The 27,761-nt window shown below is 38.4% G+C and overlaps 2 protein-coding genes across 3 annotated transcripts in view; one reads left to right on the top strand and one right to left on the bottom strand.

The window, feature by feature from the left end:
• Positions 1–9,111, top strand: part of ago3a (argonaute RISC catalytic component 3a) — a 36,660-nt gene extending 27,549 nt beyond the window's left edge. For both annotated transcript variants that reach the window (XM_007553821.2, XM_007553822.2), the window contains exons 17-19: positions 632–733; positions 1,798–1,997; positions 2,083–9,111. In XM_007553821.2, the coding sequence (XP_007553883.1) occupies positions 632–733; positions 1,798–1,997; positions 2,083–2,191 (411 nt within the window). In that variant the 3' untranslated portion in view covers positions 2,192–9,111. The remainder of the gene's footprint in view (positions 1–631; positions 734–1,797; positions 1,998–2,082) is intronic.
• An 11,833-nt stretch (positions 9,112–20,944) lies between these two features.
• Positions 20,945–27,382, bottom strand: LOC103139282 (uncharacterized). The gene is made up of 6 exons (XM_007553825.2): positions 27,131–27,382; positions 26,509–26,574; positions 25,576–25,941; positions 24,166–24,405; positions 22,634–22,733; positions 20,945–22,340 (listed from the first exon to the last, which is right to left on the bottom strand). The coding sequence occupies exons 2-6, from the start codon at positions 26,558–26,560 to the stop codon at positions 22,280–22,282; spliced, it is 819 nt and encodes a 272-aa protein (XP_007553887.1). The 5' UTR covers positions 26,561–26,574; positions 27,131–27,382; the 3' UTR covers positions 20,945–22,279.
• Between the last annotated feature and the right edge of the window lie 379 nt (positions 27,383–27,761).

Here is a 27,761-nt window from a genome sequence, read left to right as displayed (position 1 = left end):
TTATTTGCTCCCACAGTAGCGATGATAAGTCAGAAGCATTGTGTTTACCATGTTATTGTTTCTCAATGTTTAGTCTAGGAGGTGCAGTCTCTGCAGGAGAGAGAAAGAAGAGTATCTCTGTAGTTTAACATAGAAACAAACCTCAACCTCACTGGTTCTTGATGCGTTTTAACTATTAGGAAGGAGGTAATTCTGGTTTACTCTGTTAATTAGGATGGTGAGGGTAAGTACTGAAAACATGCTTCTTTATTTGTCTTTTTTTTTAAATGACTGGATTATTAACCCTCCTGACCTGAGTAATTGCGTTCGATTAAAGCATTAGGGCTCTCACCAGTCGCTCTGGAGTGGTACTCAAGGTCTCCAGACTGAGCTGAAGCCAGTAATAACCTTATTTTCTCCACAGACTCTCATACAGAGCATTAGGCTCTCAAGGGCACTGGGATTTTAATTGGTTGTTTTTGTTGTCTGCCTTTGTTGCTCCATGAACTGTTTCTGTTTTTAACTTTTACTCTGTGAAATACTTAAGCGTATTGAGTGCCTGTTAGATGTGCTGTTGATTTTTGTTTAGTTTTTCTCCTAATACTAAAATCCTTAGTATAGAATAACTGAGAGTGACTAAATCCTTTGCTAGGTTGGACGCAGTGGAAACATTCCTGCTGGTACTACTGTGGATACGGACATCACACATCCCTACGAGTTTGATTTTTACCTCTGCAGTCACGCTGGAATCCAGGTTAGTGCAGTTTTTGCACTTGTTTATCATTATCTGTAGAATCAATTCAAACGTGCTGATTAAAAATCACATTGCTTTTATTTTTTGATTTGATGATGTAGATAAAATGACTCAAGTATCCTGTTTTGGACAATTTGAAGTTTGAGTTGTGGTTGACATTTACACTATGAAGATGTGTTTAAAAAATAATGCTTTCAGTCTTCAATATATAATGTGGGTCTGGATCTTATTATTGGATTTTATTACCGATTAATCTATCAATTATTCTGACAATCGATTAGTTATTTAAAAAATTGCACACGCTGCAGATTTTTCATTTACCACTGAAGTTTTTTATACATTAGAAATGCATAAAAATGCAAATTAAGAAATGATTCAGTTCATTTTTAAAATAAGAAAACTTTTTTTTTTTTGGCTAATATGCAACATGTCATTCCTTTTATCTTATACTTAATTATTTGTAGCAAAAGCTACATCTGCAGCTAACAAAAATACTTCTAATATCGACATGTAAAACATTCAGCCCTTTCTGCTCAAATGAACATAAATACAGTGTAGGGCTGATCTGTTGGCCATTTTTTGATTAACTGATTAATAATTGAACAGCCAAAAGTAGCTTAATATAAAGGGTTTTTATTTTGTAGAACTTGAAACATGTAAAACTTAAAATTTGCTACTTGTTGAGTTCTGGGTCGAACATATTTACAGACAAATGAATATTTTTTGTACAGTTTCAACTTAATTACTGTTCTGAGCATGTTGTGTTTTCAGCAAAATGACCTTTTTTTGAGTCTGTATACTCCAGTTAACGATTAATCAATATTCATTATCAACAATCAATAATATTAATCCAATACTATTAAAAATCATAGCTAAACCTTGGTTGTCTTCATAATGCAGATGTTTCACCTTCGTAATCTACTAAAATCACAACCTCAGCGTTGTAATCTAACCAATATAGGACTGAAAATCTTTCTAATTCTTTTGTGGGGAGTTTTTTTTTTTTTTATTGTGGTCAAAAGCTAGTAATTACACAGCTCTACCATTTAATTGTCCCCTCTCAGGGCACCAGCCGACCCTCCCACTACCATGTACTGTGGGATGACAATTGTTTTACTGCTGACGAGTTCCAGCTGCTCACCTACCAGTTGTGCCACACCTACGTGCGCTGTACCCGTTCCGTCTCCATCCCTGCACCCGCCTATTACGCCCACCTGGTGGCCTTCCGCGCCCGCTACCATTTGGTTGACAAAGAGCATGACAGGTAAGATGAGCAAGCAACCTCTAAAAAAAAAAATACATTTTTTTTTGCCTCATATTCAGACATTGGTTTGTTCTTCTCTCCTCAGTGCCGAAGGCAGCCATGTGTCGGGTCAGAGTAACGGTCGCGACCCCCAGGCGCTGGCCAAAGCTGTTCAGATTCATCATGACACCCTGAGGACCATGTACTTCGCCTGAGCAAACATCCCTCCCCAAACCATGATCACCTTCATCGCACAAACACAAAAACAACCATGCACGCCTGGTTTGCCAGTCGAGGAGTCCTCATAGGTGCATGCCCAGCCCCCCCGCCCCCAACATGCCGAGTCAATGTGGACCTGACACTGTGCAGAAGAGAGAGCAGGGAGGGGGGAGGAGGCACCCCTACACTGGACTGAGGATTCAAACGCTGCTTTAAAGACAAACAAGACAGAAACTATTATGCAATATTAAACCAGCCAACTAGTTTATTCCCACCCTTTCCAGGCCCCTCCTATCTTTTCTTCCCTCGTTTGTGACCTTGTGGGTGTTTTTTGTTTCTTTTCTTCTCCCCTCCTTCGGCACAGACCTTCCTACTGGTCTCATCCTGCACCATCTCTAGTACCTCAAGTCAGTTTGAGCAGCAGCACTTTTACATTCTTTCAATTTTACTGTAGTTTATCGATACTCCCCGAGGTTTGAAACGAGAGAGATGATTATTCGGAGTGTACCTTTATGGACCACAGGTCCGTCACATTGCCACTTTCCCCCCCTTTTCTGTCACTTTTACCCAGTGTGTTACTTTAATGAAGACAAATGCTTTTTGAGCACACTGCCATCTGTTGGCGACGAGGTATAAATGCCCTCTAAAAGTCGCAACGAAAAGTCGTCTTGATTTATGATTTATTGTAACGGTCAGTTGTCGGGTTTGAACTGGGGCAGTTTGTATTGGCTGATCTAAAGGAAGAAATGCTGAATTGCAGCCATGTATCTTTAAGTATAACACTGTTTTTAATCCAGTCATTTCATCTGCATACAGCGGAAAACTATTGTTTTGTCCTTTTTAATGAATTATGTAAGTGTTGTTCGCATTCTTAGCAATCATCGTGCATTCGTTTTCCTCAGTGCTTTATCTTGCATTTTCCCTGTTCATGATGGTGGATAATTTGATTGTGACAATGGTTTCCTTTAGTGCAATAATCAGCTGAACGAAGGGAAGAGGAATTTAGGGGATTTAAATGACTCATGGATTTAATATTTCAATGAAAAGTTCGCCCACTTCTAACTCATTTATTTTGTAGCTCCTCTGAATTAAAGAGGCAGTAATTATTATTATTATTTTTGTTTGAGTCACCTGTTGCTGTTGGGTAAAAATGGTGCAACCACAGTTATGGTGATTATCTTTCAACTTGAACTGAAGGAATTTATGCACCACTATAGCTTCAGAGAATAATTGGTTTTAAAACTCCCAATCGTGATTGTGTTTGAGATTTTTTTTCTTTTTTCAAAGATTCTCAACAGATGGCAGCAAAGTGGAGCGTAAAGGCCATATAGAAGAAGTATTTAAGTGCCTGGCAGAAATGTTTTATTTAAAAAAAAAAAAACTGTAAGAATTTCATTTCAATCAGTTAAAGAGGTCACAAGCGGAAACTTTCACCTGATGCCTGTCATTTTTGTCCACAGCCATCTGACTTGTCTATACATCTCATTTAAAACAACTATAGATCAAAATATTTATTCCCTTTTTTTTTCTTTTGTTAGCTGTTAGCTTTCCTTTAGAGCTGCCTTTTTTACTTAGTATTCAAAAAACATGAATCCAGCTGCTACAGTGGGCTTTTAAAATAATGGACTGGATTTATGGGTATGGAGTTAAACTTGTGATGAAACCAGAGACTTTCAGGAAACTTTTTTTTTTTTTTTTTTGGAAGACGTCAACCAGGTGTAATTCCTGCCCATCTAACTGGCCCTGAATAGGAAGTGGCCTCAAAACAGAGCAGAGGAGTTATGTGGGGGATTTGCAGCTATTTGGTCACCGAAGACTTTTTCACACATCAGATGTGCCTTATTGGTGCAAACAACGTCTCCAATATGGCAGCATTAGTGTTGTCATCCCATTTTAAATGTGTAGTCTGTGGCTCCCTCTGTTGCTGCCTCAGAGGCATTTCAGCAGTGAAAAAACTTTGACCCCCACCGTACGCCTCTGGGCTTGGGTTGATGATTGTGATTTTCTTTGGAAGTGTTTACAGTGCGCCCCCCCCACGTTACTCCTCCTCTCCGTTGAAGACCTGAAGCTTGTTCAGGAACATGTTTTTAAAAAGTTAACTGCACTAAAAGAAGCATGTGTTTCTAAATGCAACACAGGCACGGTGCTACTCTAAGAGTTTGAATCTGAGCCTCTGTGCACGAGACTCTAAATAAGCAGGTTAGGGTGAGAAAAAAAAAGAAAACCTCAGAATGGAAGGACAGGATAAGGTGCTTTTGCTATGGTTGATGCAAAGAGTAGATTTACAAATAATTTAAGGTTAGATTTTTGGGGTTTGAGATCTTGTGAACGGTACAATGGCAGACGTTCCTTTGAACAGTGAGGTATAATGTAGAGTCCTGCCTCCGCTGTCGCAGCCTTGCAGTCTGGAGGCCAGTGTGTTTCGAGCCTTCGTTATTTCACTAGTACCTTTCTAAAAAGCCAGATTATGAAATATATTTGTACATTTTAAGTTCTATAATGCACACCACTTATTTTTGCTAACAGAAAAGATGTAGTCTAATTATTAATCTTAGTAATTAATGTATCATAAGTAAAGGTTAAAAAGATATAACAAAGTTGAATTATTGCAGCTGACTGTCGATTCGTTCCTGTGTCAGTGTGTAGACGTTTAGTACCTGTATGACCAGCGGTGGGGTTGTTGGACCTAGTGACGTGTTTGGACTGTTATCGGTAGGGATGTGGACTTTAGCCACCGCTTTCTTTGATGTTTGGATAAAAGAAAAAGAAAAAGCTTGCAAGATGCTTGATGCTCTTCTAATTTTTATTTTTATCACAGCTGGAAAAGTAAATGAAATGATGTTTGCATGCTCTGAGCAGATTTTATTTCAGGACAGAAGAGTCAGTAGTCAATAGTTTGCTGTTGATACCTTTGAATGTGTTGACTCCTCCTTGTAAAGACGGGGTAGAGCAGTTTTTGTGATCCATTTCAAATCCACATGATCAAGGAAATAACTTGACAATTGAGCCGTAGTTCTCAGTTCCTTTGAGTTAAATCCTCTAAGGATTTGTGTCGCACTGCAACCCCTGTTCCAAAAACTGGCCTCAAGCCCCTTCCATGACCAGAGCGTCAGCCTTCCGGCAAATCAGTGTGACAAAGCCTGTAATCTCATTTTTTACACCTAAATAAAGGTTCTCCTTTATGCCGGAGGACTACATTCAGTGGCCGTACAATCCCCCCTACTCGGGAAATGAAAGGTTGAAACCGAAGGGCAATTTAGTGGGCTTTCCAGAGATTTCAAGTGTGCGTGTTTTTGGAAGAACTTTTAAATGATCAGTGAAAGCTTTATGCGGTATGTTATGTTGGAAGTTGAACAAATGGGTGCATGGCAGAAGAAGGAGGAGGATTGTATCTCCATAGGCTGAAACGCATGTTGAGGGCAGTTGAACACATGTTTACATGGCGGATGTGTTTGCCTGTCTTATGTTTTTAATGCCATCAGCTGCTCCTTGCAAATACAACCAGAACATTTCAGGCCTGCCGATGTAAACGCTCAATTGTATTTTTTTTTTTTCTGAAACCAACATTTCCTTTTTACTCTTTTTTTTTTTTATGTTATTTGATTTGAAATAGTTTGGTGCGCAGAATAAAGAATAAAACACCTAATTCTCTTAGATTTTTCTGTAGAAGATAAGGTTTTCCATTTTTTGTGTTGTAGAAGTAGCTACATTTAACCGTTTTGTAGTAATTGATAGGCCCACCTGGTTTGCTATGCTTGTTTCAGGAAGGTAGCAAAGGAGTGAGAAGAAGTCCACTGAAAGTGCCTTTCCTCTCGATGGTGCTGTTATGTGAAAATGTAAAACTGAACTTATAAAATCTCCTCAGCGGTGGCCACTTTACTGCTCTCCAAGAGTTTGTTGGCAATCCAAACAGGAAGTCAATGTACCGAGACAGTGAGTCTGTAGAATAGGAGAATATGATGCCAAGTAGATCTTTGTAGGATGTTCGGTGTCTTGGACCAGAGGTTCGTTGGGACAGTGGGATGTGGTTCGGGGTCAGTTTGCGTGGATCGAGCATGGGTGGCGGCGGGGGTCGTTTCTTTGACGCTGATCACGAGCGATGAACTTAGCACAGCACTTTAGAGACTGCCACTCTCACTCAGACATATGGCCAAGAGGTTTCAGTCCCTGTTCCTCCAGTTTTCCTTCCGGCTTGGAGAAGACCCAACCCGTCGCTCGGTTATTTAAAGTGTGCCTCGTTTTCTCGTGGCTTCGTTTGGCTCGGTTGAGTCTGCCTTCTCTCTTGTGTCCGTTTCCTCTCAGAAACTGCCACTCGATGCGTCGCTATAGCCACAGCTGGGCATCAATTAACAGTTTGTTGGGGCCTAAAATGTTGAAGCAAATGTATTTTACTAATTTTGCACTGACAAACATCATGTTCTCAAATGGTTTCTCTCCGACTGAAGAAAGCAAGACGAATACGATCTCAACATGCTTGAATAAGCAGGGGAAAAAATAGTCAAGTGTCCTTTTAGCCAACCGTGAGAAAAGCAAGTTCTGTGTCAGTATTGAGATTTTACACTTGATGCCCAGCCCTAGTAGCAGCAGCAGCAACAACCTGTGGCAATTTTTTCATCGCGATGCAACACCCTGCCTGTGTGTGTCGTCTCTGATGGAGGGAATGTTTGCCCAGCACAGTCCTCCTCGTCTCAAGCCGCTATGGCAACAACTAAGAACCGAGGGACTTCTCTTTCCGAAGGGGGTGGGCAGGGACAGGAGGGGGAGGGTCGAATCTTTTTATTACAAGAAATCTCAAAACACTGCACCTCATTTACCTTGGTATGCTGCATATGTTATACTACATGAAAGAAAACTGCAAATGGCTTTTATTACGACATATAATGCTTGAGTAATGCCTGATTGCGATATTCTTATACGGTAACTGTTTTAGAGTCAGAATAGTTATAACTGTAAAAAAAAAAATATTAAAAGAAAAACAAAATATTCTGTTTTGTCTTAACACTCATTTGATTTAAAAAAAAAAAAAGATTGTTCTTGAGCCGACTTTTGTTGTCCTATTTAAATGTGTTGTTCTTTCAATATATATATATATAAATATATACATATATGAAATATATATGCGGAATATTTTATGGTGTATTTATTGAGAGCGCGTTGAAGCGGCTGGAGTCTCCGCATCGTTTTTGCAGTGTGGTGGGGGGGCGGAGCTAAGAGGAAGATGCCCTTTTTCTTTTCTTTAAGCCCCTCCCCTTAAATGTTGATGCCTTATTCTCTTAGACAAGCAAGCACAACAATTTGTCAGGGGGTGTGAGGTTAAGGAAAGATTTGCCTTGTTACAGCCGTGCGTCGGGCTCACTCTTCTAGTTATTCATTATCTTCCGCTTTGACTTTTTTTGTTTTGTTTTTACCACCTGAGAGGGCGATTTCCCCCTCCCCCACATATAGCTAATCTCTGACGAAGGGAACCATTTCTCAACCACACTGACCAGAGTGTCAAAAAGCTGACTTTTATTTTCATCCCAAGCTGCTAATTGGTACGTTAGCCATGTACGGGACGAGTGGAGTGGGAGGTAGGAAGGAAAGTTATCTGAAAAGGCAATATTTTTGGGGTCATGTTGAGTTTTTTTATTTTTATTTTTTTTCTTTTAAGTAGGCTTGGCTTCTATTCTCTTAAAATTGTCTCCTTTCTGGTGCCAGAATATTTTACAGCAGGAACAGGTCTCATTCCACAAGAGAAGACATGCCTGAGCCTTAAATGCATTCTTACAGAGTTGACCTTGCAAAGCCTTTTCCTGGGCGGCCTACCAAGTAATCTAGCCTGCGTACTTGATCTGTCATGACTTCCGAACCGGTGTCCTCATTTCTGCTCACTTCACACAGAAACCACTAACATGCTTTTTTTTTTCTTTCAAGAACTCTGCAGTGTAAGCTTTTTACATAATGCTTTTGGCAGAATAGAAGCCAAGTCTGGGTCAAACGGCATTTGGAAACCCTTCTTGGCATTTGTTTCCACCTGATGAGCAGCACTGTCTGCTTCAGGATAATAATATAATCTTTTAATTTGATTTGATTTTTATTTTTTTACAACCAATTATTGTCTCATCACTGATGGCAAATCCAAAGAACAGTATTTTCAGATACAGTTTGACCTTGGCCTTATGAGAACCATGAGGTTCCCCCAGCCTACTGGATCACAGAGACCTGTGCCTGTACTATAAACCAAGGATGAATTGTGTTGTGATGAACTGATTTTTTTCTCTCCCTCTCTTTTTTTTTATTGGTTACTCCTGAGCCTGCAGGAGGATCAGAGACATGGACCTTTTCAAGTTTTGTCAAACATATTCCAAAGCAAATAGGCCCTTTTGTCCTTTAAACCAAATTATTTTTGGTATAATAAATGTTTACCAGAATGTTTACTCTCTTAGCCCACGTTTCACCTTTTTCTTTTCTTTTTTTTTTTTTTTTTTTTGCATTTTGCATTCCAGCAGATTTCAAACCAAATATTGCAGATGAGATTAGGCTCCTGATGCCGTTTACCTTGTACACACTTGATGGTTTGATGAAAGATGAATAACAGTGGCCAAGGATTTGAAAAAAAAAAACAAAAAAAAAAACATTGTATACTCTGATTGCTTGAATATCCTTATTTTTGTCTTCACTGTAGCAAATTAGAGATCCTGGGCTCTGATACTTCTGAGTGAGGCACCAGCAAACGGACGTACATGTTGAGCAGTCAAAAAACGATCCATGTCTCAGTATTTTGCAAAGGCTCTGTTGTACCAACAGCTCTATTCCTTTAAGTTTTAAATGTCTTTCTTTTGTAACCCTCATATAGTTTGTTGGCCTTTTTAGTGTTGCTTTGCTTCAGTTTGAAGTGTATATTTGACTAATACTTGCAATAAAATGCTTTGCTTAACTTCAGTTGTCATTGTTGGATGTTTTTTAGACTAAGGCTAGAATTATTTTTTTAAATAATTAAGAATTAATTAATGTCATTAAACAAATTAAAATAAGAATTTAGGCCACTGTTTTGATAAAGTAACTCCAAGAAGCATAAATGCTTCATATACACTACATCATATACATTAAATGGATGTAATAAGTTTAAACTCTGGCAGAACAACCGCCTGACCTAAATGGAAAGAACATTTACATTGTGCTGACTTGGCGTATTTTCCATGTACAGGATGAGGAAGGTTCTGCTTGGACCACTTTTTTTCACAAGACGGGAAATGTAATGTTAGTGGTCTAATGGGCCAAAAAATCTTCATAAGTCTTTTATATCCAACTGACGAAAAATTGATTATCACCTAATAGACATTGTTCTTTTTCTTTTGTTTTAAATGGTGCTTTTGACTACTAATTCAAAGCATACACAAGCCGACAACTGGATCCTGTCAGAAAACTTCCATTCAAGAATAATGAAGAGCAAATATGATTTTCTTGGAATAACATTACTGAAATGGATTTAAACATGATCTGATTATGGTTTAGAAAAGTCAGATTTCTAACGGCTTCCATTCACTGTCGCTATGCACAGCTACTGCACAACTCACCACCATAAAGTGCACAGTTTAAATTATGTCTACACGTTTCTTTGATATAATTTTTTTTGTCACAAATTCACATGCTCACTGTGGCATCTTGTAGCTACAGAGCAATTTTAGATCCTGGGGTCTGTTGGGGCTCCAAGCTATTCTCTCTCTGACAGCATTTATTACTTCCTTCTCTGCGCCGAGTAAATCGGCACATAAATCTTCATCGTATTCACATTCAAACTTGAGCAATTACTGCTTTGTTTATGGGTGGGAATTGTATGCTTTTAAAATGTTAATTTCAAACAAGCTAGAGGCCCCAGCACAACTGTAAATGAAAAGATGTGTAAAAAAAAAACATGCAACATGGCGTATATACCATGATCATCATCCTTTCACACCCTGAGCTGGCATTTTGATCCACTGCTGCAATATTTACTGGTGTCCCTCATTGATTGCATGAAAAGAAGTGAGAATAGGTAGGAATAGTGCAGCTACCTGCAGCTGCAAGTAGCTGCACTCCTCCCACCCTTGGTTTCTGTGCACATGTGCATAAAAACTGACATTGATCCACATCCCTCCTTCCCCCTGACAATTATGTTGTTGGCAGCACATAGGTTTAGATCACACATAATTCCCCATGCAGCAAACCTGAGTGTAGGGTATTAACAAGTCAAAGTAGTTGAAAACACCTGTGAGCCGATTTCAAAATGCTTGAAATTTGTTTTTCTTTTATGCTTTGACGTGTATTTTTCAAAGGTGCAGTTAGCTTAGTCGCAAAAAGATTATATAGGTTTAAACAAGATCTGCCGTACGGTCATTAGGTACAATCATCCACCCATTGTCTTAACCCATTTATCAGTCTCTTAAAGGGCAACACAGAGACAAACGACCTTGCACACGTGTGCACTCATGAGGGCAATTTTAGAGTGACCAAGTTAACTAATAATTATCTTTTTGAACTGTGGGAGGAAGCAGGAGAGAACCCATTCATATCAACTGTTTGAAGAAATGACCCAGGCCCAACTTTTGAAATACATTTGTTTTATTTTAATCCCTATTCTTGTTTAATTGCAGGCTTTTACCTAACTTTTATTGTATCATAATTACATTCAATTAGATAAAATTATTGTTTTTGATATTTCTTTTTCTTTTACTAAAAAGCCAATTTTGCTTAATGCATTTTCTGCACCACTTTTTACAGGCTCATCAAGTATGATGCAATTTCGCAGCGCAGCCTCTGGGTGTCGCCAAAACGGGCAATGTTCATTTATACATTTATATTTATGATTATACACGTATATAGATTTATATTTTTTCATTTATATTTCTAGTTAGCTTGTGTGGTGTTTCTTCACTATTCTGTTTTTTACTATGTTGTTTTTTATTTCTCTTACTTGTATTTTGTACTACCCACCTTCTGCCATTGCCATGAAGCTTAATTTTCCCACTTTTGGGACTAATAAAGGATTATGTTATCTTTTCTTAAGCGTAGAAACATATCTACCAGAATGTGTTATAGGGGTACCCAAGTTCAATTCTCTAAAGTGACTGTACTGTAACTTTTAGGGCATACAACACTCTGTGAATGGCTTCGCTGCCATGTTGCCACAGAGCTGAATAACATGCTGAGGGGGAAATTCAGCCTTAAGATTTAGCACTTGGTCACCCTGACTTCCTTTGGAGTTCCTGTGGGCCTGCACACATTTCCACCATCAGTACATTACTGATAAAGCAAAGATTTTTGCATACAAAAGGTTATAAATTACTTATTTGTGTATCTCTTGAACTTGAAACCCCTGGACTTCTTGAATAGTTCTCTTTGGACAAGCGGGTCTAAATTTGAAATATTTGATCACTAACACTACGACAGACTGGAGACCTGTCCAGGGTGTACCCCGCCTCTCGCCCAGAACGTTATATGGAGATAGGCACCAGCAACCCTACCGACCCCACTAAGGGACAAGGGTGTAAGGAAATGAATGAATGAATGAATGAATGAATGAATGAATGAATGAATGAATGAATGAATGGATGGATGGATGGATGGATGGATGGATGGATGGATGGATGGATGGATGATCACTAACATAAGACATTTTAAATTTGAAGCACAACTGGACCCTGAAACATAACATTATCTCAGAACATATAATTAAATTCACCAGTGACTGGCTTAGAATTAAGAAATGGAAACTTCTGGGTGCAAACAAAGGCCAGACTTTGATCTGAGATAATGTGGGGTGAATTTACACAATTTGAACATGCAAGACCACCAGCAAGCATGTCATAGTTGCAAAGTGATGGGTGGGACCTCAAGAAGATGTCGGAGAACTACAGGAAGTACCTCACTGAATTTACTTCAACCAACAAGCCGACACCAGCTATTAGGTATAAAGTTTTACCAGCTAAATTTTATGTTGTGTAGCACACATAATCGAGCTTTTATTTTGTTTCCCCTTTCCTCATGGATCAGTATAATGTTAGCTCATTTGAAGCTAAATAAAACTGCTTCCACAGATTTATTTGGGAAAACCCAGAAATCTGGGGAGCCATTTGGCTTCCAGCAGCACGATGAGAGAACAATAACCAACTGACAAGACAGCAGTGCTGAGCTTTAGCGTCATTAAAAATGTGGCAAAGTAGGTTTTCTAATACCAGATGCTCCGTAGGGTGGGGCTGAACAGTGATTATGTTCTCACTCTGGCTGTCAGTCCCTGTGTGCCAAGATGTCACATCGGTTACATCCATTTGACAAAAATGATGGTGTTTGCTTCTTTGCATTGTTTAAATACGATAGAAACGTGAGCAACCAGATGTCCCACTATGAGCCTAAATACTCCTGTCACAGCTTCATCCACAGAAAAACAAAAATAGATATTAAACTATTGTGTTTGTTCATTTGATGAATCCTTATTTTGCATGATTACCCTCTCATCAGTGATATGGTCATGCTTAGTGAAATAGCAACCTGACACAGACCTTTTGTTAGGTGAACACACATAAACGTGTCAGTTTAGCAGATTTTGGTGTGTTGTTGTTATTATCATTATTAAAAAGCCCACCATGCCTTCATTGACTAAATTATTTTGCAAACAGTGGTAGTTCTTGCATGAACAGTGCCCCAGGCAAGTCCCTCATTGTGCTTTGAAATGAAATGAAAAAAAAACAAACAAAAAAAACTCCTTGACTTTTACAATTTTATCATAACTATTACAGAATAAAAATGTGCTTTTGAAGAAACAGTCTGACCAATCTTTGAAATGAGGTTTTTACACTTGCATGAATCTGAATCACATGTAATGGCAAAAAAAAAAAAAATGCAACAAGCTCAAAATGTATTTTCTTTTGGTTTTTCAAAAACCACAGACCATTTGAAACTCTCAAACTGTGTTTTGAAGAATGATTAAAAGAAGTGTTTTGAAGGAGGGTTTATTGCTCTAATTTGTTCCTAAATATTTGCTTCCCATTTAAATATATTGTCAAATTCAGTGTCATGACTTTCAGTGTAAAGAAATAATGTTTAATTTGTGAGTATACAATCTGTAAGTCCTGGCTTGTCTAAATCCGTGGCCCTCAAAGTGTAATTCAAGTGGTGCTTAGCAAACTTTGAGACCGACAACTCATTCCACCGCCATCGCGTTACAATCCTGCAGCTCCACTTCTCGCCAGAAGAGGGAGCAGTTCACCCAGAGAACTGGGTGAGAAGCTTGATCAGCTGACACCAGCTGGAGAGCTGAGATGCTTGAGACTTACCTCCTGTGAACTAATGCACAGCAGGATGTAAAAGTGTGCTACCTGAAATTACACACTTACAGTGAGTTTTAAGCTGAGATACTTAACAAATACCTAACAACTGGTTAGGTATTAGGAATAATTAACCATATGTGTAACTTTTAGGTATTCTTTTGATGGTTTAAATGAGCAGTCTGGAAAAAATTCCTTTGACTTTGGAGCCCCTTCGCAGCTTCTGTCAGGACTGTGGATGATATAGAGAGGACATTACTTAAATCTCCTGCTGCACACCTCCTGTCTCCTGTCCTGTAAAATGACAAATCATCTTGTTGCAGATGTAATTATCAGATGTCAGGCTGTGGTAGAAAGTCTTCCAGCTGCATAAGAAATACTCAGAGACAACTTGGCACCTGCTGGCTGCTGTCAGACAGAAACATTGACTTAATGTTACTTTATCAATTTTGTTGGCATGGCTTGGGATTCACAGGTGTCTAAGTCATTTTTTTTGCTCTTATTACCTCAAAATCTACTGTACAAGACCTTCACAAAAATTCATTTGTAGATATCTGTAAGCGTTTCAAGCCAACGAGGAGACAGACTTTTCTGACTTTTTTTTAATATAATCCACTGTGCTTTCTGAAGGGTCTTCTGGCTGATTTTTTTCCACTTTTCTGTCCAGTGCTTGTGCCTAGCCGTTGCTGTAGTGAAAATAAATGAAAGCAGATCAGTGTCTGAAACAGAAAGGAGGGCCAAATCTAAAAACAATATTATTTTTGCAACACCAAATCCTTAAAGGAACAATACAACTGGATGTCACCTGCGTAAATGTGATCAACAGTATTAAATGTGAATTTAAGATCTGACAAAACTTGACTGAGTTGTCCAGTAATCAAAAAGTCACTAGATACTAAACACAGGTCAATTTTAGTAGATGCAGAAAAGAACTATAAATTCAAGCTGCTACTTTTCCCAATTCCATCATTTTTAGATACATGGTTGTATAGATGTAGGACTGTTCCCTGTTGGTTGTGATGGTTGTAAGTCGGGTGTCTTCTGTATGGATTCAATGAGAAAAAGAGAGATTTCAAATATCAACAATGTGAGTATGTTTAAATTAGTCTAATTGGTGCTCTGTTTTTTTTTTACTCAAACTGTGCTAACTTTTTTTTATTTATATTTATATGTATTTGTATTATTTTTTTTATGTCTGAATGCTTTACAGAGCTATTTTTAAGATACTTAGTTAAATAATGTTTCTTATAAACTAATCAGTAACTGGACTGAATGAGTGGTTTGAGGGGAAAGCATCCAAAGAAAAGTGTTTCCAAGAAAACCTGAAGAAATGTCACAAAAGACCACTTCAAAATAATTCAGAGAATCTCAGGAGATCACTGGAGAAAGAAAATATAAAAGAATAAAAGATAACTCAAGACTTCACTAGGTCCTGTTTAAATTACATTATTATATGCTAATTTAGTAACTCATTGAATAACTTTACTCCATGACATTTAAATTACTAAAACACAGAGTCTTACCCATTTATTAACAGCACTAGTAAAGATGCATAAAAAGCCTTTAAATAAATTCATCATCTATTGCAGAAGCACAGCAGTGCACTAAAAATGCAACAATAAAATAAATAAATAAATCTTAAAAATGAAAGATTCTCAACAAATCACCAGTGCCATAATGTTCTGTTTTATTACCATACCATACCATACCATACCATACCATACCATACCATACCATACCATACCATATTACTATGGTATGGTATTATTTATAAAGCAATTTAAAACAACCACAGCTGATACAACGTGCTGTACATTAAAACACAACATAACAATAAAGAAAACCCAACTCTTACAGTTTAAAAACAAACAAACAAACAAACAAACAAACAAACATACAATTGAAAACTAGATCCCGCTGGATTTGAAAGCCAAGTAAAATATATGGGTTTTAAGATGAGCTTTAAAAGTGGACAGTGAAGGGGCCTCTCTAACCTGCAAAGGCAAGTCGTTCCATAATTACAGGAAACACAATATTTTTCAAACATTCAATAAAACCAAGGCTATTTTCCAACAAGCATAAATGATCTGCAGCCTTTTCTGCCTTTGTTACGTTTTTTTTTTTTTTTATGTGTGTAGTACGTTCTTATTTAGTATTAACATACAGTGTCCAGGAACTGTTAATGAGGTTATATTTGATCCACGACTTCCTGCTTCCCCCAAGTTATGAACATAATGGGATTTTTCTTAGATACTTCTCAGAATCAGAAAACAACGGAGAATGCCATTCAAGTGGCAGATAGTGTAAAAAATGACTCTCATTGTCTTAGTTAGCATATTCTAACAGTTTTATCTCCTCTGCTTAACATACTGACCCAAAAAGATTCCTGTAGCATTATCCACTCAGGTGTTATAGTCCTTCAGTGTTTGTTTTTGTGTTTTGATCATTTCTGAGTTGTTGTTTTTTTTAAATTTTATTATTGCTTAAAAGATCTTTTGGTGTACAATTAATTTCTCTGTGCTCATTAATGTTTGAAAGGTGTTGCCATGCTAATTTTAGTTTAGTTTCCATTTTTTGTGTGCTTCCTGTTCATTTAGGTTTATTTCTCTTCGTTTGGTGTTAATCTTTCCCTGCTTGTAGTTTATTTGTGTCCTGTTCAGCTTCCTTTGTGTTAATTATTTATGTTCCCTCAGTGTTGCTCTCCTCACCTGCATTCAGTGTCATTCTCCTTTCTTTCCTCAGTATATAAATCACTGGTTGTAACAGGGCTTTTTTTTTCTTTTTTCTGTTATTTCTCCCCATGGCCCACTTCATGACATCAGACGCCCTCAAAGCAACATAGACTACGTGAGAATGAAAAAAAGGTGTCAGGGATCAACGAAAGGTCCAAGAGAGGTGATGGCAACTCTGCAAACGGTACGTATGAAGGTGGAAGACTAAATCAAGCCTGGAAATAATTGTTTGAGTTTCTCAGAGGAGCTTAGAAGTCAAATATCCTGCAGCTTCAGAGATATGTTATCCTCAAACTTCAATGATCTGTCAACATGATGCTGGCAGAGAATATTTACTGGAACAGCACGTATATGGGTACAGATTACATGCAGGCTATAGACTACACACACACACACACACACACACACCCACACACACACACACACACACACGCACACACACACACACAGAGTGAACTATCTCTGACACATCTCCACAAATGTTATTATGCTCTTTGATTTTTAATTCTCATATTTTCGTATTGAAGGAGTTTTATATGAGTCAGAAGTTCTAGCTTTTATTCTGTATTAAAAACAAAAAGACCAATATGTTTTAGCAAGACCTGATGGTTATATTTTGAGATAAATTAAAGCTTTGGATTTGAATTAACTGAGCAGACATGACACCTTGTCATGAAACACTTAGCAGTCCACCAATGAACCTCCAAAATGTCTCAAAGAGTCTGCAAAGGTTAAGACATTCTGAACACAAATTAGAAAATCAGTGTCTTTGAGCCTTTGATTATAAATATTCAGTCACATTTCTCTCTAATCACACCAGACCAGTCATTCACCTTTTTGTCAGGCCTTTAACATCACGTTTGTATGGACACGGTTCTGGGGAACAAATCCAGCAGCAAATAACTGGAGTCACAGTTTAAGATATTTAAAAATCAGCGAACCAGTCCTCGTGATATAAACAGAAATCTGAATGTCTGAGTCCATGTGCATCTGCGAGATAACAGAAAGCTGTCAGCATGCAGTCCTGTTTTATTAACGCTTTAATGCATCTGTTCCTCGTTGCTATTCAGAAATTCCTCACAACCCAGTCAGGGCCCTGAGCCTGGCAATGCCTCTCTGATTAATCTGATTACTGACAAAATTATGTGATGAAAACTCTATTGATTAGGATCATAATGAGAAGAAACTTTGATTGTTTCTTCTGTATTTAGACCTGAGCAGCAAAAGTGCTGCAAAGCCCTAATGTAATCGCTGGATTTGTTGTCACTCTGTCTCCAAAAATGGAAATTTGGTACCTGAACATATGTGAAAACTGAACAAACTTGGCCCAAAATTGTGAAATCAAATGTTTTTAATGAAATCAAAAAGGGGGATGGCAAAACTGCTCTACAGCGCCCCCTAATCTGGAATGGGCTACATAAGAGATCTGGTACAAAGATATATTCCTGTCAAGCCAAAGAAAGTACAGGAAGGCGGCCAATTTGGGTTTTGACGTTTACTCACCTTGAACTTAAACAAACTCTTCATAAGGTTTTTGAGATATTGACTTCAAATTTGGTCATTAATCAGTTGGTATTGTCATCAAATTTTTAAAAATATTTTAAATGTTTCTATTTCCAGTTTCTCTTCACTGCGCAATATATTTTTTCTATTTCACTGTAATTGTTTTATTCTTCTGATTTGATAATTATTTTTATTTAAAATGTCTAGAATTGTCATCTTTTTTTTTATGTTCAATGCAAAACACTTCGTTTTACTCTCTTCTGTATGACTCAGGCTCTCCAAATAAAGATTAAGTGATTTTTAGCGAGGATCATTTTTCATGCGTCTTTAAAGAGAAATTCGTTTCACAAAGAGAATGAATCCAAACCTTTACTCCCTTCACAGTGACAGCTTTATTACTAAAAACTTGCAAACATAATTACTTTCCTGTCAGCTGAAGTGCTGATTAGACACTGTTATCCTTCTTCACAAGTAGCGATGATGAACAGTTTATATATCCTGCAAAACTCAGCATGTTGGCATCATTAAACTCATGTTGCATGATGTTATTGTCTGTGGCTCACGGGTTTCCTGCTGCTAAAAATACAAACGTTTTATTGCCATTAAAAAAAAAGCTGAAACAGTTTATTCTTCAAAATGATTTGCATTGTCCCAATATAGTCTCTTTTTTTTTCTCCTTCAAAACTTTTCAATTCACCTTCGGGAAAATGAGACGAACAAATCTAAATACGTATTAATCACATTTCTATTTTCAGTGTGCTGACAGAAAGTTTGAGAGTAAACGGGAGCACAGTATAGCTATTTGTCATCTTCAAACTAGCACTATGGTGTAACATGTTGTGGCTCTGTGCTGATTTCTTACTCTGTGGTGTGACTGTCTGTGACATTAGCTCAATGTCTGCAGATAAAAATATTTCGCTAGGCTCTACAGTCTCGAGGGGAAACATGTCTGGTCTTGAAAGCTGCCAAATATGGTTCCTATCTCTGAGATAGACAGACTTTATTGTCATTTATACATTTATAATAGACATGTTGAGTGGAATTTTGTTTTAAGGCTAAATTTAAATAAATAAATAAATAAATAAATAAATAAATAAATAAATAAAAACTAATAACCAAGAAAGGAAGACAATAAAAAAAGGTGTTTTTTTTGTATAAAACATCTTGGTACATCTCCAGCTTGGGTTATGCAACTTTTAGGTTCACCTCCACCTCATATGTGAGCTTCCCCTGCAGCTCCATCTGTAGCCTGCTGGGAAGCTAAAGAAAGGCACAGAAACAAACAAAAAAAAATAACACAACTAGAAATGGGAAAATAGACATGTAGCAGACTGGAATTTAACAAAAAGCCAAAGTGTGCATTAAAGTAACAATTCGCTTCTTAAACGTTTCATTTGCAAACTTTGCCGATGTATGTCCCGTTTCTTTGACTGGAAATTATTGCAGATCGGAAGCAGACTCACATTCTGAAGCTGAGATTTGTATTAACACACATTTTCTTCTGATTTTTAGAATATTTCATCACTGTCTGCTCAGCACCAGGATACACCCTCAGGGACCTGAAGATCTTATCTATCACATCAGTTTAAAGTTTGGCAATATTATAGAGATCTTACTGAGAATGCAGCAACTTCCCTGTTAAATTATAAAACATCTTTTCATAAAACATAACTCGGCTTTGGAAAACTCCAAAGCCATTTCAAAACTTTGATGACAGCTGTTTTTGTTCCACTTTCCTCTCACACCCAAGAAATCCTGTCCCACATTTGACCTGTCTGGTTCCACTTCCTTCATGTGGCTTCTCGGAGCTCATCAGAAACAATGCTGGAGGTTAAAAGGCTTAAGTGCACTGAGTGCACTGTCAAAAATAAGGCAGAGCACTATAATTTCTCCAGTCTTATTTTTGGACACAACTCTGCCATTTCTGGATCTACACCAAGAACGTTTTGTTCAGTTTGTGGAGCAAAAACAAAAACTGACAGAAAATAAAATGAAAACTGAATTCACAGCGTGATCACAAAATATTGAGCCGCAGCCAATGGCGGGTTGGACGCAAAAAATAAACTCAGGACTCCTGCCATAAAGTTTGAAAATAACTTTCACCACAAACTTTTTCTGCATGGAAGTCTGTCACAACCCCTATAAAGCACTTCTAATTTGTATATTCATTTACAAACTACAAAATACCCTACAAAATAGCCTTTCACTGCAAAAACATAATATCTTACCAGGTATTTTTGATCTATTTTGACTTTATTATTTCACTTTTAATAAAACATTTTTCCCTTCTTATAAATGTAATAATCTGACATTAGAACAAGTACTTCCACACCAACATTAATTAATTTTTAAAACAACTCCTGAAAAGTTACTTGTAAGTTAGTTTTGTCTTATCTCAAGTGTACTAAGATACATGGACTAGAAACTAAACCAAAAATACTTGGTAAGATTTTATGTTTTCTGAGTTTTGAACTTTTTCAAATTTTTTTATTTATTTATTGCATATATTATGTATTCAAGTTATACGTACCATCACAAAGAGATATATTTTTTTATTATTTAAAGTTGCATTATGTTCCCTGTAGTTTGAACTTTGCTTTCTTGTTCAGCAGATAAATCCTCATTTTTTCCAAATGAAGCTTTGGCGCAAATTCAATCTGGAAGACTCTCTAGCCTCACCTACCTCATCAATCAGTGCCTCCCCCTCATCACCCTGGACCTATCAGCGCTGGATCAAGACACGCCATGGCCAATCATCGATCAAGCTCCAGTTGATAAGGACCTTTATCCATGGTCTCCTCCGCTTACCAGCTGCGATCAACCCACCTCCGCCCCATCTCCACCTTCAGCTCTTGGCTCTTCAGCCGCACATCCTTCTTCGACCTCCACCACCAGTATAGACCCTGGTGGGATTACATTCCTATGCAACATCAGGAATGTTTATCGAGCTTATCGACGTTCCAGCTCGACGTCCTCGGCCGGGGCCTGAACTCCAAAGGACTTGAACTTTGTCATTAAACTTTTTTAATCGCTTTCTTTCTCTGTCTTGAGTTTCTCCAGATTGAATACGGATGAAACCAGTTTTCCTTGTAGAGCTTTTGTGCCATTTCTTCTTTTGAATCTTCAAGGCAGGGACAGCTGAGGTGTTGGCAAACTGTGCGGGTGCAGCCCCTCTTACCCCCCCTCCTGCCTCCCTTCCCCCATTGCTTCAATAAGAAATTGCATCAGAAACTTATGTTAACTGAGTCATGATTTAATTAAGTCTGGATAGAGATAATGCTTCATATACTCAGCTTATGAACATATCAGGGATCCGTTTTTTATGGTTGCTCGTGAAAACAATGTCCAACCCAGCCCCTGATGTGGAATATAAAATGTAAAACAGACCAAAAAACTAAATAAAGCATGGATGTTTTAAAAGTGAGGTCAGTGGTGCAGTGGTAGATGGTGGCCTCACAGTAACGTTTAAGATTTCTAAAAATTTTCCATTTTGAAATTTTCACACTTTTCCAGACTCAGATGTCAACATTTTTTGAAATAATAAAAAAACAAAACAAAAGAAAGAAACAAAGAAAAAACATTTGAGATGTTTGAGGACAAAACATTTACCTCAGATTTCACAAATCTTTAACAACGCAACGCATGTTGGAGCCCTAGTAAAGTCACAGCTATGTCACAGCTTTTTTAGGCATCTAGTCTTAACATTTTAAATCTGTAACACACACACACACACGCACACACACCACACCTACACACACACATGCACACACACACACACACCACACACACACACACACACACACACACACACACACACACACACACACAAAGTTTCTTTGAAGCACAATTTGTGATCCTTTACTCTGATCCTTTCTGTTGATTTGTTTTGATTTTGAATCTCTTCCTGCCCCTCTGCCCTGTACTTTGAGCACAAATTATTCTAAAAAGCACTTAATTTTACAAAAGACGTCTTCATCCCTTAGAAAACTCAATAAGTGTTTAAATGTAACTACTTTTTCATAGTTATCTTGACTTACAAAAAAGATCGAATCAATTTCCAGACTTCTCCAGACTTTTCATAAATGTGTAGCAACTTGACCTTGAGCTGGATCTGCTTTTAATCAAGTCTTTTTCAATTGCATTTGCTGCTTTGCTCTAAATGTGTGTGCATGTATAAGCTGAATAGTGAACCCTGGAAATGAAAGCAAATGAGAGGAAATCTCACCAAAGCACAGATGAATATCCAAGCATCCTATTCTTTCAGACTTAAATTATCGTTAAACTTCATGTAATACATTTTTAAGCAATTTACTGACCACAAAACATAAAGAAGTCAAATTAAACATCGCTTAAACAAAAAAACATTCTCAGGCAGAGGAGGAGGCACTGTGAGCCGAATGTCCACTTGTAGGTATTTTCTATATTTGTCTGGAAGCAGTTCACTCTCCACATTGTTTCCGTGCAGCTTGAGGTCATACTGCTCACAGGGCAGGAAGTTTCCACCCTCGTTGTGCGGCTCCGTCCACTGTTCTCCTCTGAGACTTTTTAGCAACAGCTCTGATCTTTTTTAGATTGTGTCGTCTGTGTGTTCGTACAACCTCTCTCCCATGTTAGTCTCCCTGCGCCTCCTGGAAAAAAAAAAAATGTTCCATTTAGATCAAACAGCAGTGACAAACTGTGAACAGACTCAAGTAAAAAAAAAAAAAAAAGACAATTGTTTTGTCAGCAGATGCAACCTGGCCTGTCATGTTGCATAGCGTGTGGGAGGATGCCATGTCGTATTTTTCTGTTTCACTCTGCCCGTGCTATTATTGTTTTCTCTCTCTCTCTCTCTCTCTCTCTCGCAGCATTGGCTTTATCTTCAGAGTGTAGCCTGAAATAAGATTTGTGTCTGACATAATGTTTGTGTTTGGTACTGTACCTCCACAAGAGAAACGCCAGCACTCCTCCACACACCAGCAGCAGGAGGACAAGACAAACCACAGCCGCCGTCGTCCCTCTGCCCTCGCTTTCACAAGGTGCTATGAGCCACAGGAAGAAAGAAAGAAAAAAAAAACAATGAAAAGGGAAAGCAAAACAAGACATCTGACATGTCTCCTCTAAAACACATGAAAGGTTCACTGTAACAAGTCTGTAGACTTCGGGAAAACAGAAGAAGATAACAGAAAGTGCCCAGACAGCCTTTGGATCATCATGCTCTTTGGAAGACAATTGCATTTGTCTCGCCTGTTTAGCGGCTTTGCAAGCGGCAGCAGCTCAAGCAGCGACAGTGATTTATTGATCCCACTGTGGAAAATCCTTTATCAGAAAAACAGCACAGGAGATACAATACGCGAGAACAAAGTGCAGCCAGGATGCTCAGACAGACACGAGGTAGGGAGTCTGATGTCGGAAAATCCATGAAGCCAAAAGAGAGGCCGACTTTAAGCAAGACAACAAAACACATTTATATTCGCTGTGATCTTCCTGTTTAGGTAACAAAAGTAAAAGTAACACTTTGTAAAGCAATTTCTTTATACATCTTGTGTCACGGAAAAGTATTCATATGATTTCAGGCTTTTTACATCTGGTCCCTTTGCGACCACCAGGTGGTATTTTTATGTGCCAGACCAACACAAAATGTTATTTATTGTGAAAAATACACAAATTGACATATATAGATTTCGAAATGTAATAAAACAATGAATAAATAAGGCAAGTGAGGCGTGTATTTGTATTCAGCGTCTGCGAATCAACACTGTCTATTGCTGTAATTTCAGCTGCATAGTGAGAATATCTCAATTTGCACAAATACATCATATTCAGTAAATTAGAATACTTTACATATTTTTCATTGAGCTCAACTTTATTCTTTGAAAAATATTATTTTACTGGTCTGATATGAGATTGTTGGAGATTTATAATTTCAAATTTGTTTTCAATAGCTGTAAGTGGAAAATTATTATGATTAATAGAAATATAGGTGTTAAGAGATCAGTCGGTGTCTAATTTATCTATGCGATACCTTTCACATAATAGTGGAGCTACAGAAATAAATGGATTTCACAAGAACATTTTAATTTACCAAATGGCTATGTAGAGAAGGATATTTTTGTCCATTCTTTGAGAGATTTAACCTTTTTTTTATGTGCATCACTTGCTGTCTTCCTAATTGTGTGTGGTTACATAATAAATGTGGGGATAAGAATCTAATTTTAAAAAATGCTCCACTTATATTAATTTAACAGGAATTTTTAAGCGTATCAAAAACTTCTTAAAGTTTAAAATCTAATTTCTTAAAGCGATTAAAGAGGCAATGACCATCATAATTAGCCATGTATTCTACACCCCATTGCTGAAGTCAAACATCTGACTAGTGCAGAAGTAAAACTAATACTCTCACTGATCCAAACTGCATTTAAATATTCGGAAAGGTCAGAGAAGCACATCGTGTGCGTGAACGTATCCTCATACCTGCAGTGTATGAGGCAGAGCTGTATCCCAACTTGTTGCCAACCATGCAGGTGAAGTGACCACAAAGGGGAGTCATGGTTACAATCAGCATGTGTCCATCCTTGGAGACTTTTCCCACCTGCTGGGTGACGGCAGCTCTCTCGTGCAGCCAGCTGAAGCTGGGGTCTGTCCCCCACGCCTCGCGGCAAACCAGCAAGGAGTAAGACACGTTGATGCTGACGGAGACATGATGAACTGCCTCTGCACAGACACGGAAACTGTGATGAGGTCAAAAAATGATGACAGGCAAGTAGGTAAAGCTGAGAGATAGATGGAAACAGGAGGTACGAAGTGCTCTGCTGTGGGTTTCTATCTGCTATAGAGCAGGAATAATGGTGCGCGCTGTCAAAGAGGGTCCAAGACAAAGAACCTTGAGAGACATTTAATGCTGTCAGGAGAGACTGGCTCAGGTTCAAAGCCAATAATGAGATCAGAGAGGGAGGTATTAAGTCAGAAAAAATGGGATGAAGGGAAAACTGAAAGCTGGAAAGCTACAGCGAGAGAGGAGTCATCTGGAGAGACACAAGCAAAAAGGAGAAACAGGAGAACAAAGCCTCTGAGAAATTTAATTTCAAGTGTTACATTTTTAAATGAGACATTCAACTTTCAGAAGAACACAAACTAATTCTGGTTTGAAGTTAAGGGAAATTCACAGCACTATCGAGTTGGCTGAATGCAAAACCAGAAAGCCCAAATTATCACTTCAACCGCTTTTATGCAAAAACACAAGTAACTGTTGCACCTTAATGGCTTCAACATCTGCTGACCTTTCTGAAGACAGGGAAAATGTGACGTACTCTCATAAAAGAGTGTAGCCGCTGACTGTGCAAAATGAAGTAATCTACAGGCTTTAAATGGCAAATAACAAATAGAGCAGAGCGTAAAATTTAGGACAATGACATTTTCTTTCAGTTTTGTCAGAAATATTAATTGTATTTAATAGCCAGGGTTGCATTCATGTGAAAACTTTATTTGAAGCTTCTTTAAATTTGCTGGTGACGATCATCACTCGTTTGTTTCATATTTAGAGAATAAATGCGTTTTGACACGTGAAACACATTTGGAAATATATTTTAGGTGTGGTAACAAGTAAATAAATGTGGAACAAGTTTCCACAATTTTTGAAAATGTTATCGTTTAGAAGCATGTAAAACACATGGGACTGTTAGAGTTACATGAAATAAGTGGAAAAATGTCCCACATGTGGAAGGTTTTCTTTCATTCACATCTGGATTGTTGTCTTCACTATGATACATGTGGCCTTATGTGAACTGTATGTATTTAGTTAAATATGGGATGCAAACCTATAATCATTTTTTTTAAAACACACACCCTATTGTCACTTTCTAAATGCCGCGCATCATACTGTACCGTAATCCCTGACGATGCAGCGTCCGGTGGTATTGGCTCCTGAGCGATCCGTCACAGTCACAGAGTACTCTCCCCTGTCTTCTGTGCTGTATCCGTTCATCTCAAGTGTCGCCTCCTGCTGCTTCAAACTCACTTGCACATCTGGCTTTCCACCAGAACACTTTGGGTTTTTGGCAGGACACGTAGCCAGCGTCACTTTGGTCCGATCATATCCGGTTTCAGGCTCCCGTGTCCACGTTATCGTGGAGATCTCTTCCCTGAGATCCTTCTCGATCCGAGCTGTGAGAACCAGCTTGGAGCCTGGGATTACGTGGACAGGCTGCTCATTCAGGATGTGAACTGACATACACCAAAATCCACCTGGCACTGAGAACAAGAGGGGGGGGGGAGAAGTTGTTACTGCAAGCTCTTTTATTTTTGTCTGTTTTTCTTATTACATGGAGAGTAACATTCACACACACACACAAAAAAAAAACATGCTATGATGCAGTGAATCGATCTTTATGCTGCAAATATGAATGGATGCAAGGCATATACTGTCTGTCACATAATGTCAGGCGATGATTTATGGTGCATGTCATCCATGTGCAATCTGATAGCCATCAGCGTCCTGATGTCTGTGTCAAATCCTGTTAAGGCTGCATGCATGCACTACAAGAGCTATTAATCATTTGTCTTGACCTGATCAGCAGACTGTGGAGGACATGTAAATAACAGAACTGAGGTTACTAACGCAAGACGCAGCTAACAAGAAGTCCTGCGTTTACGTAAGAGTGCAGAATCTAAAGTTTTTCCACTTCTGTTTTCTTTGATGACGACAAAAGTATTCTGCTGCCTCATCCTGCAGGGAGACTTTCAAAAAGTGCCTTAGAGTCGCTCGTTAAGTTCAATCAAAAATAATGCGGATGATTATTAGAACAAAAACAGTCTTACACAACAGAAGAAGTGGCAAAGCTTTCCAGCGCCGGAGACACTGCAGATCCATAACACCTGCTGGTGCTGAAAGGAAGCAGAGAGAGAGGGGAGTTTGTCCAAAACCTCAACAGCAGCAGCAGCAGCAGCAGTAGCTCGCCATTTCCTCTGTACTCAGGCAGCAGGGGAGCCAAAACAGCAAAAATAATAACATCACCTCCAGAGAAAATATATAAACAATTAAGGCAGTGTTCTCCACCATAACAAGTGGAATACAAATGCTCAGTACATCTTTCTTTTTCGTCCCTGAATTTCTTTTTGTGTGTGTGCGTGTGTATGTGGGTGTGTGTATATGTGTGTGTGTGTGTGTGTGTGAAGAATCCAAAGAAGTGCAGCACAAAAATTAGGAGCTGGAACAAAACAGAGACCATTCTGCTGCCAAAAACTTTCATTTAAAATAGAAAAAACAAAACAAAAACATGAACCCCTGAAGCACAGTGAGCAACCAAAACGCAGGGAGGGAAAACACTGATAACGGCTCAGGAACACAACCTGCATCCCATCAAATACATCCAGGAATTTTCTCCTGTCGTTTACAGAGAATTTAACCTGACAAAACCGGCAAGCGAAGGATTCACCTTACCAATGGAAAGATGAGGCGAACAGGACCGCGGAGGTTTTCACTCTGTGTTCTCGGAGTGTTTAAGAGGAGCACGGTTCAGACTGAAAATAGATTTATGGCCCCAAATGAAGCACCCCCGGAGCGCTTTCGGTTACATAATAGGAGATGATTTCTCTCAAAAACAGAGAAAAAGAAACGTTTGCGACCTTCCTCTCGTCTTCGCTGGCTTGTTTGCTGTCCAGTCAGTGTGTGTGTTTTGCAGCCGTCTCTGGTTTTAAACCTGCTTCCTTCCTCTTTTCACTCCACCCCAGTGTTTCTGTATATCCAGTCCTTCCTTCTTTTTCTTTGTAGTTTTCATAAGCAAACTTTCAACAGTAAAAAAAAAAGAAATATATTCCCCCTTCCACACCCTCTCCTACTCTCTCTGACCTGTGACCACAGCTCTGCTCCCCAACATTCAGTCCTTCCAACAATGCAGCATGTTCAGCTCCGGACATTCATGAAACTTGTGTTGTAATGTTTGTAAACAGAGATAAAATGTGAAAGTATGCTTTGGATGAGGAAAAGACAAAGTGATCTTTGTACTCTGGACCTCTTATTCTTCACAAAACGTTTATGGCTGCAGACACAATACATTGCGTTGGCTTTATAT

Source organism: Poecilia formosa, unplaced genomic scaffold, assembly GCF_000485575.1.
Source record: "Poecilia formosa unplaced genomic scaffold, Poecilia_formosa-5.1.2 Scaffold59, whole genome shotgun sequence".
NCBI classification, from domain to species: domain Eukaryota; kingdom Metazoa; phylum Chordata; class Actinopteri; order Cyprinodontiformes; family Poeciliidae; genus Poecilia; species Poecilia formosa.
The sequence above is the reverse complement of the archived record's forward strand: the minus strand, read 5'-3'. Positions and strand labels throughout refer to the sequence as shown.

Bases quoted from the DNA above. Each gene is read 5' to 3' on its own strand.
- LOC103139282 (XM_007553825.2), bottom strand. From the start codon at position 26,560: ATGGATCTGCAGTGTCTCCGGCGCTGGAAAGCTTTGCCACTTCTTCTG. The intron at 24,406-25,575 runs GTACAGTATGAT...GTGTCTGTGCAG, and splicing joins CTGCATCGTCAGGGATTACG to AGGCAGTTCATCATGTCTCC. The intron at 22,734-24,165 runs GTATGAGGATAC...TGTGGCTCATAG, and splicing joins CTCTGCCTCATACACTGCAG to CACCTTGTGAAAGCGAGGGC.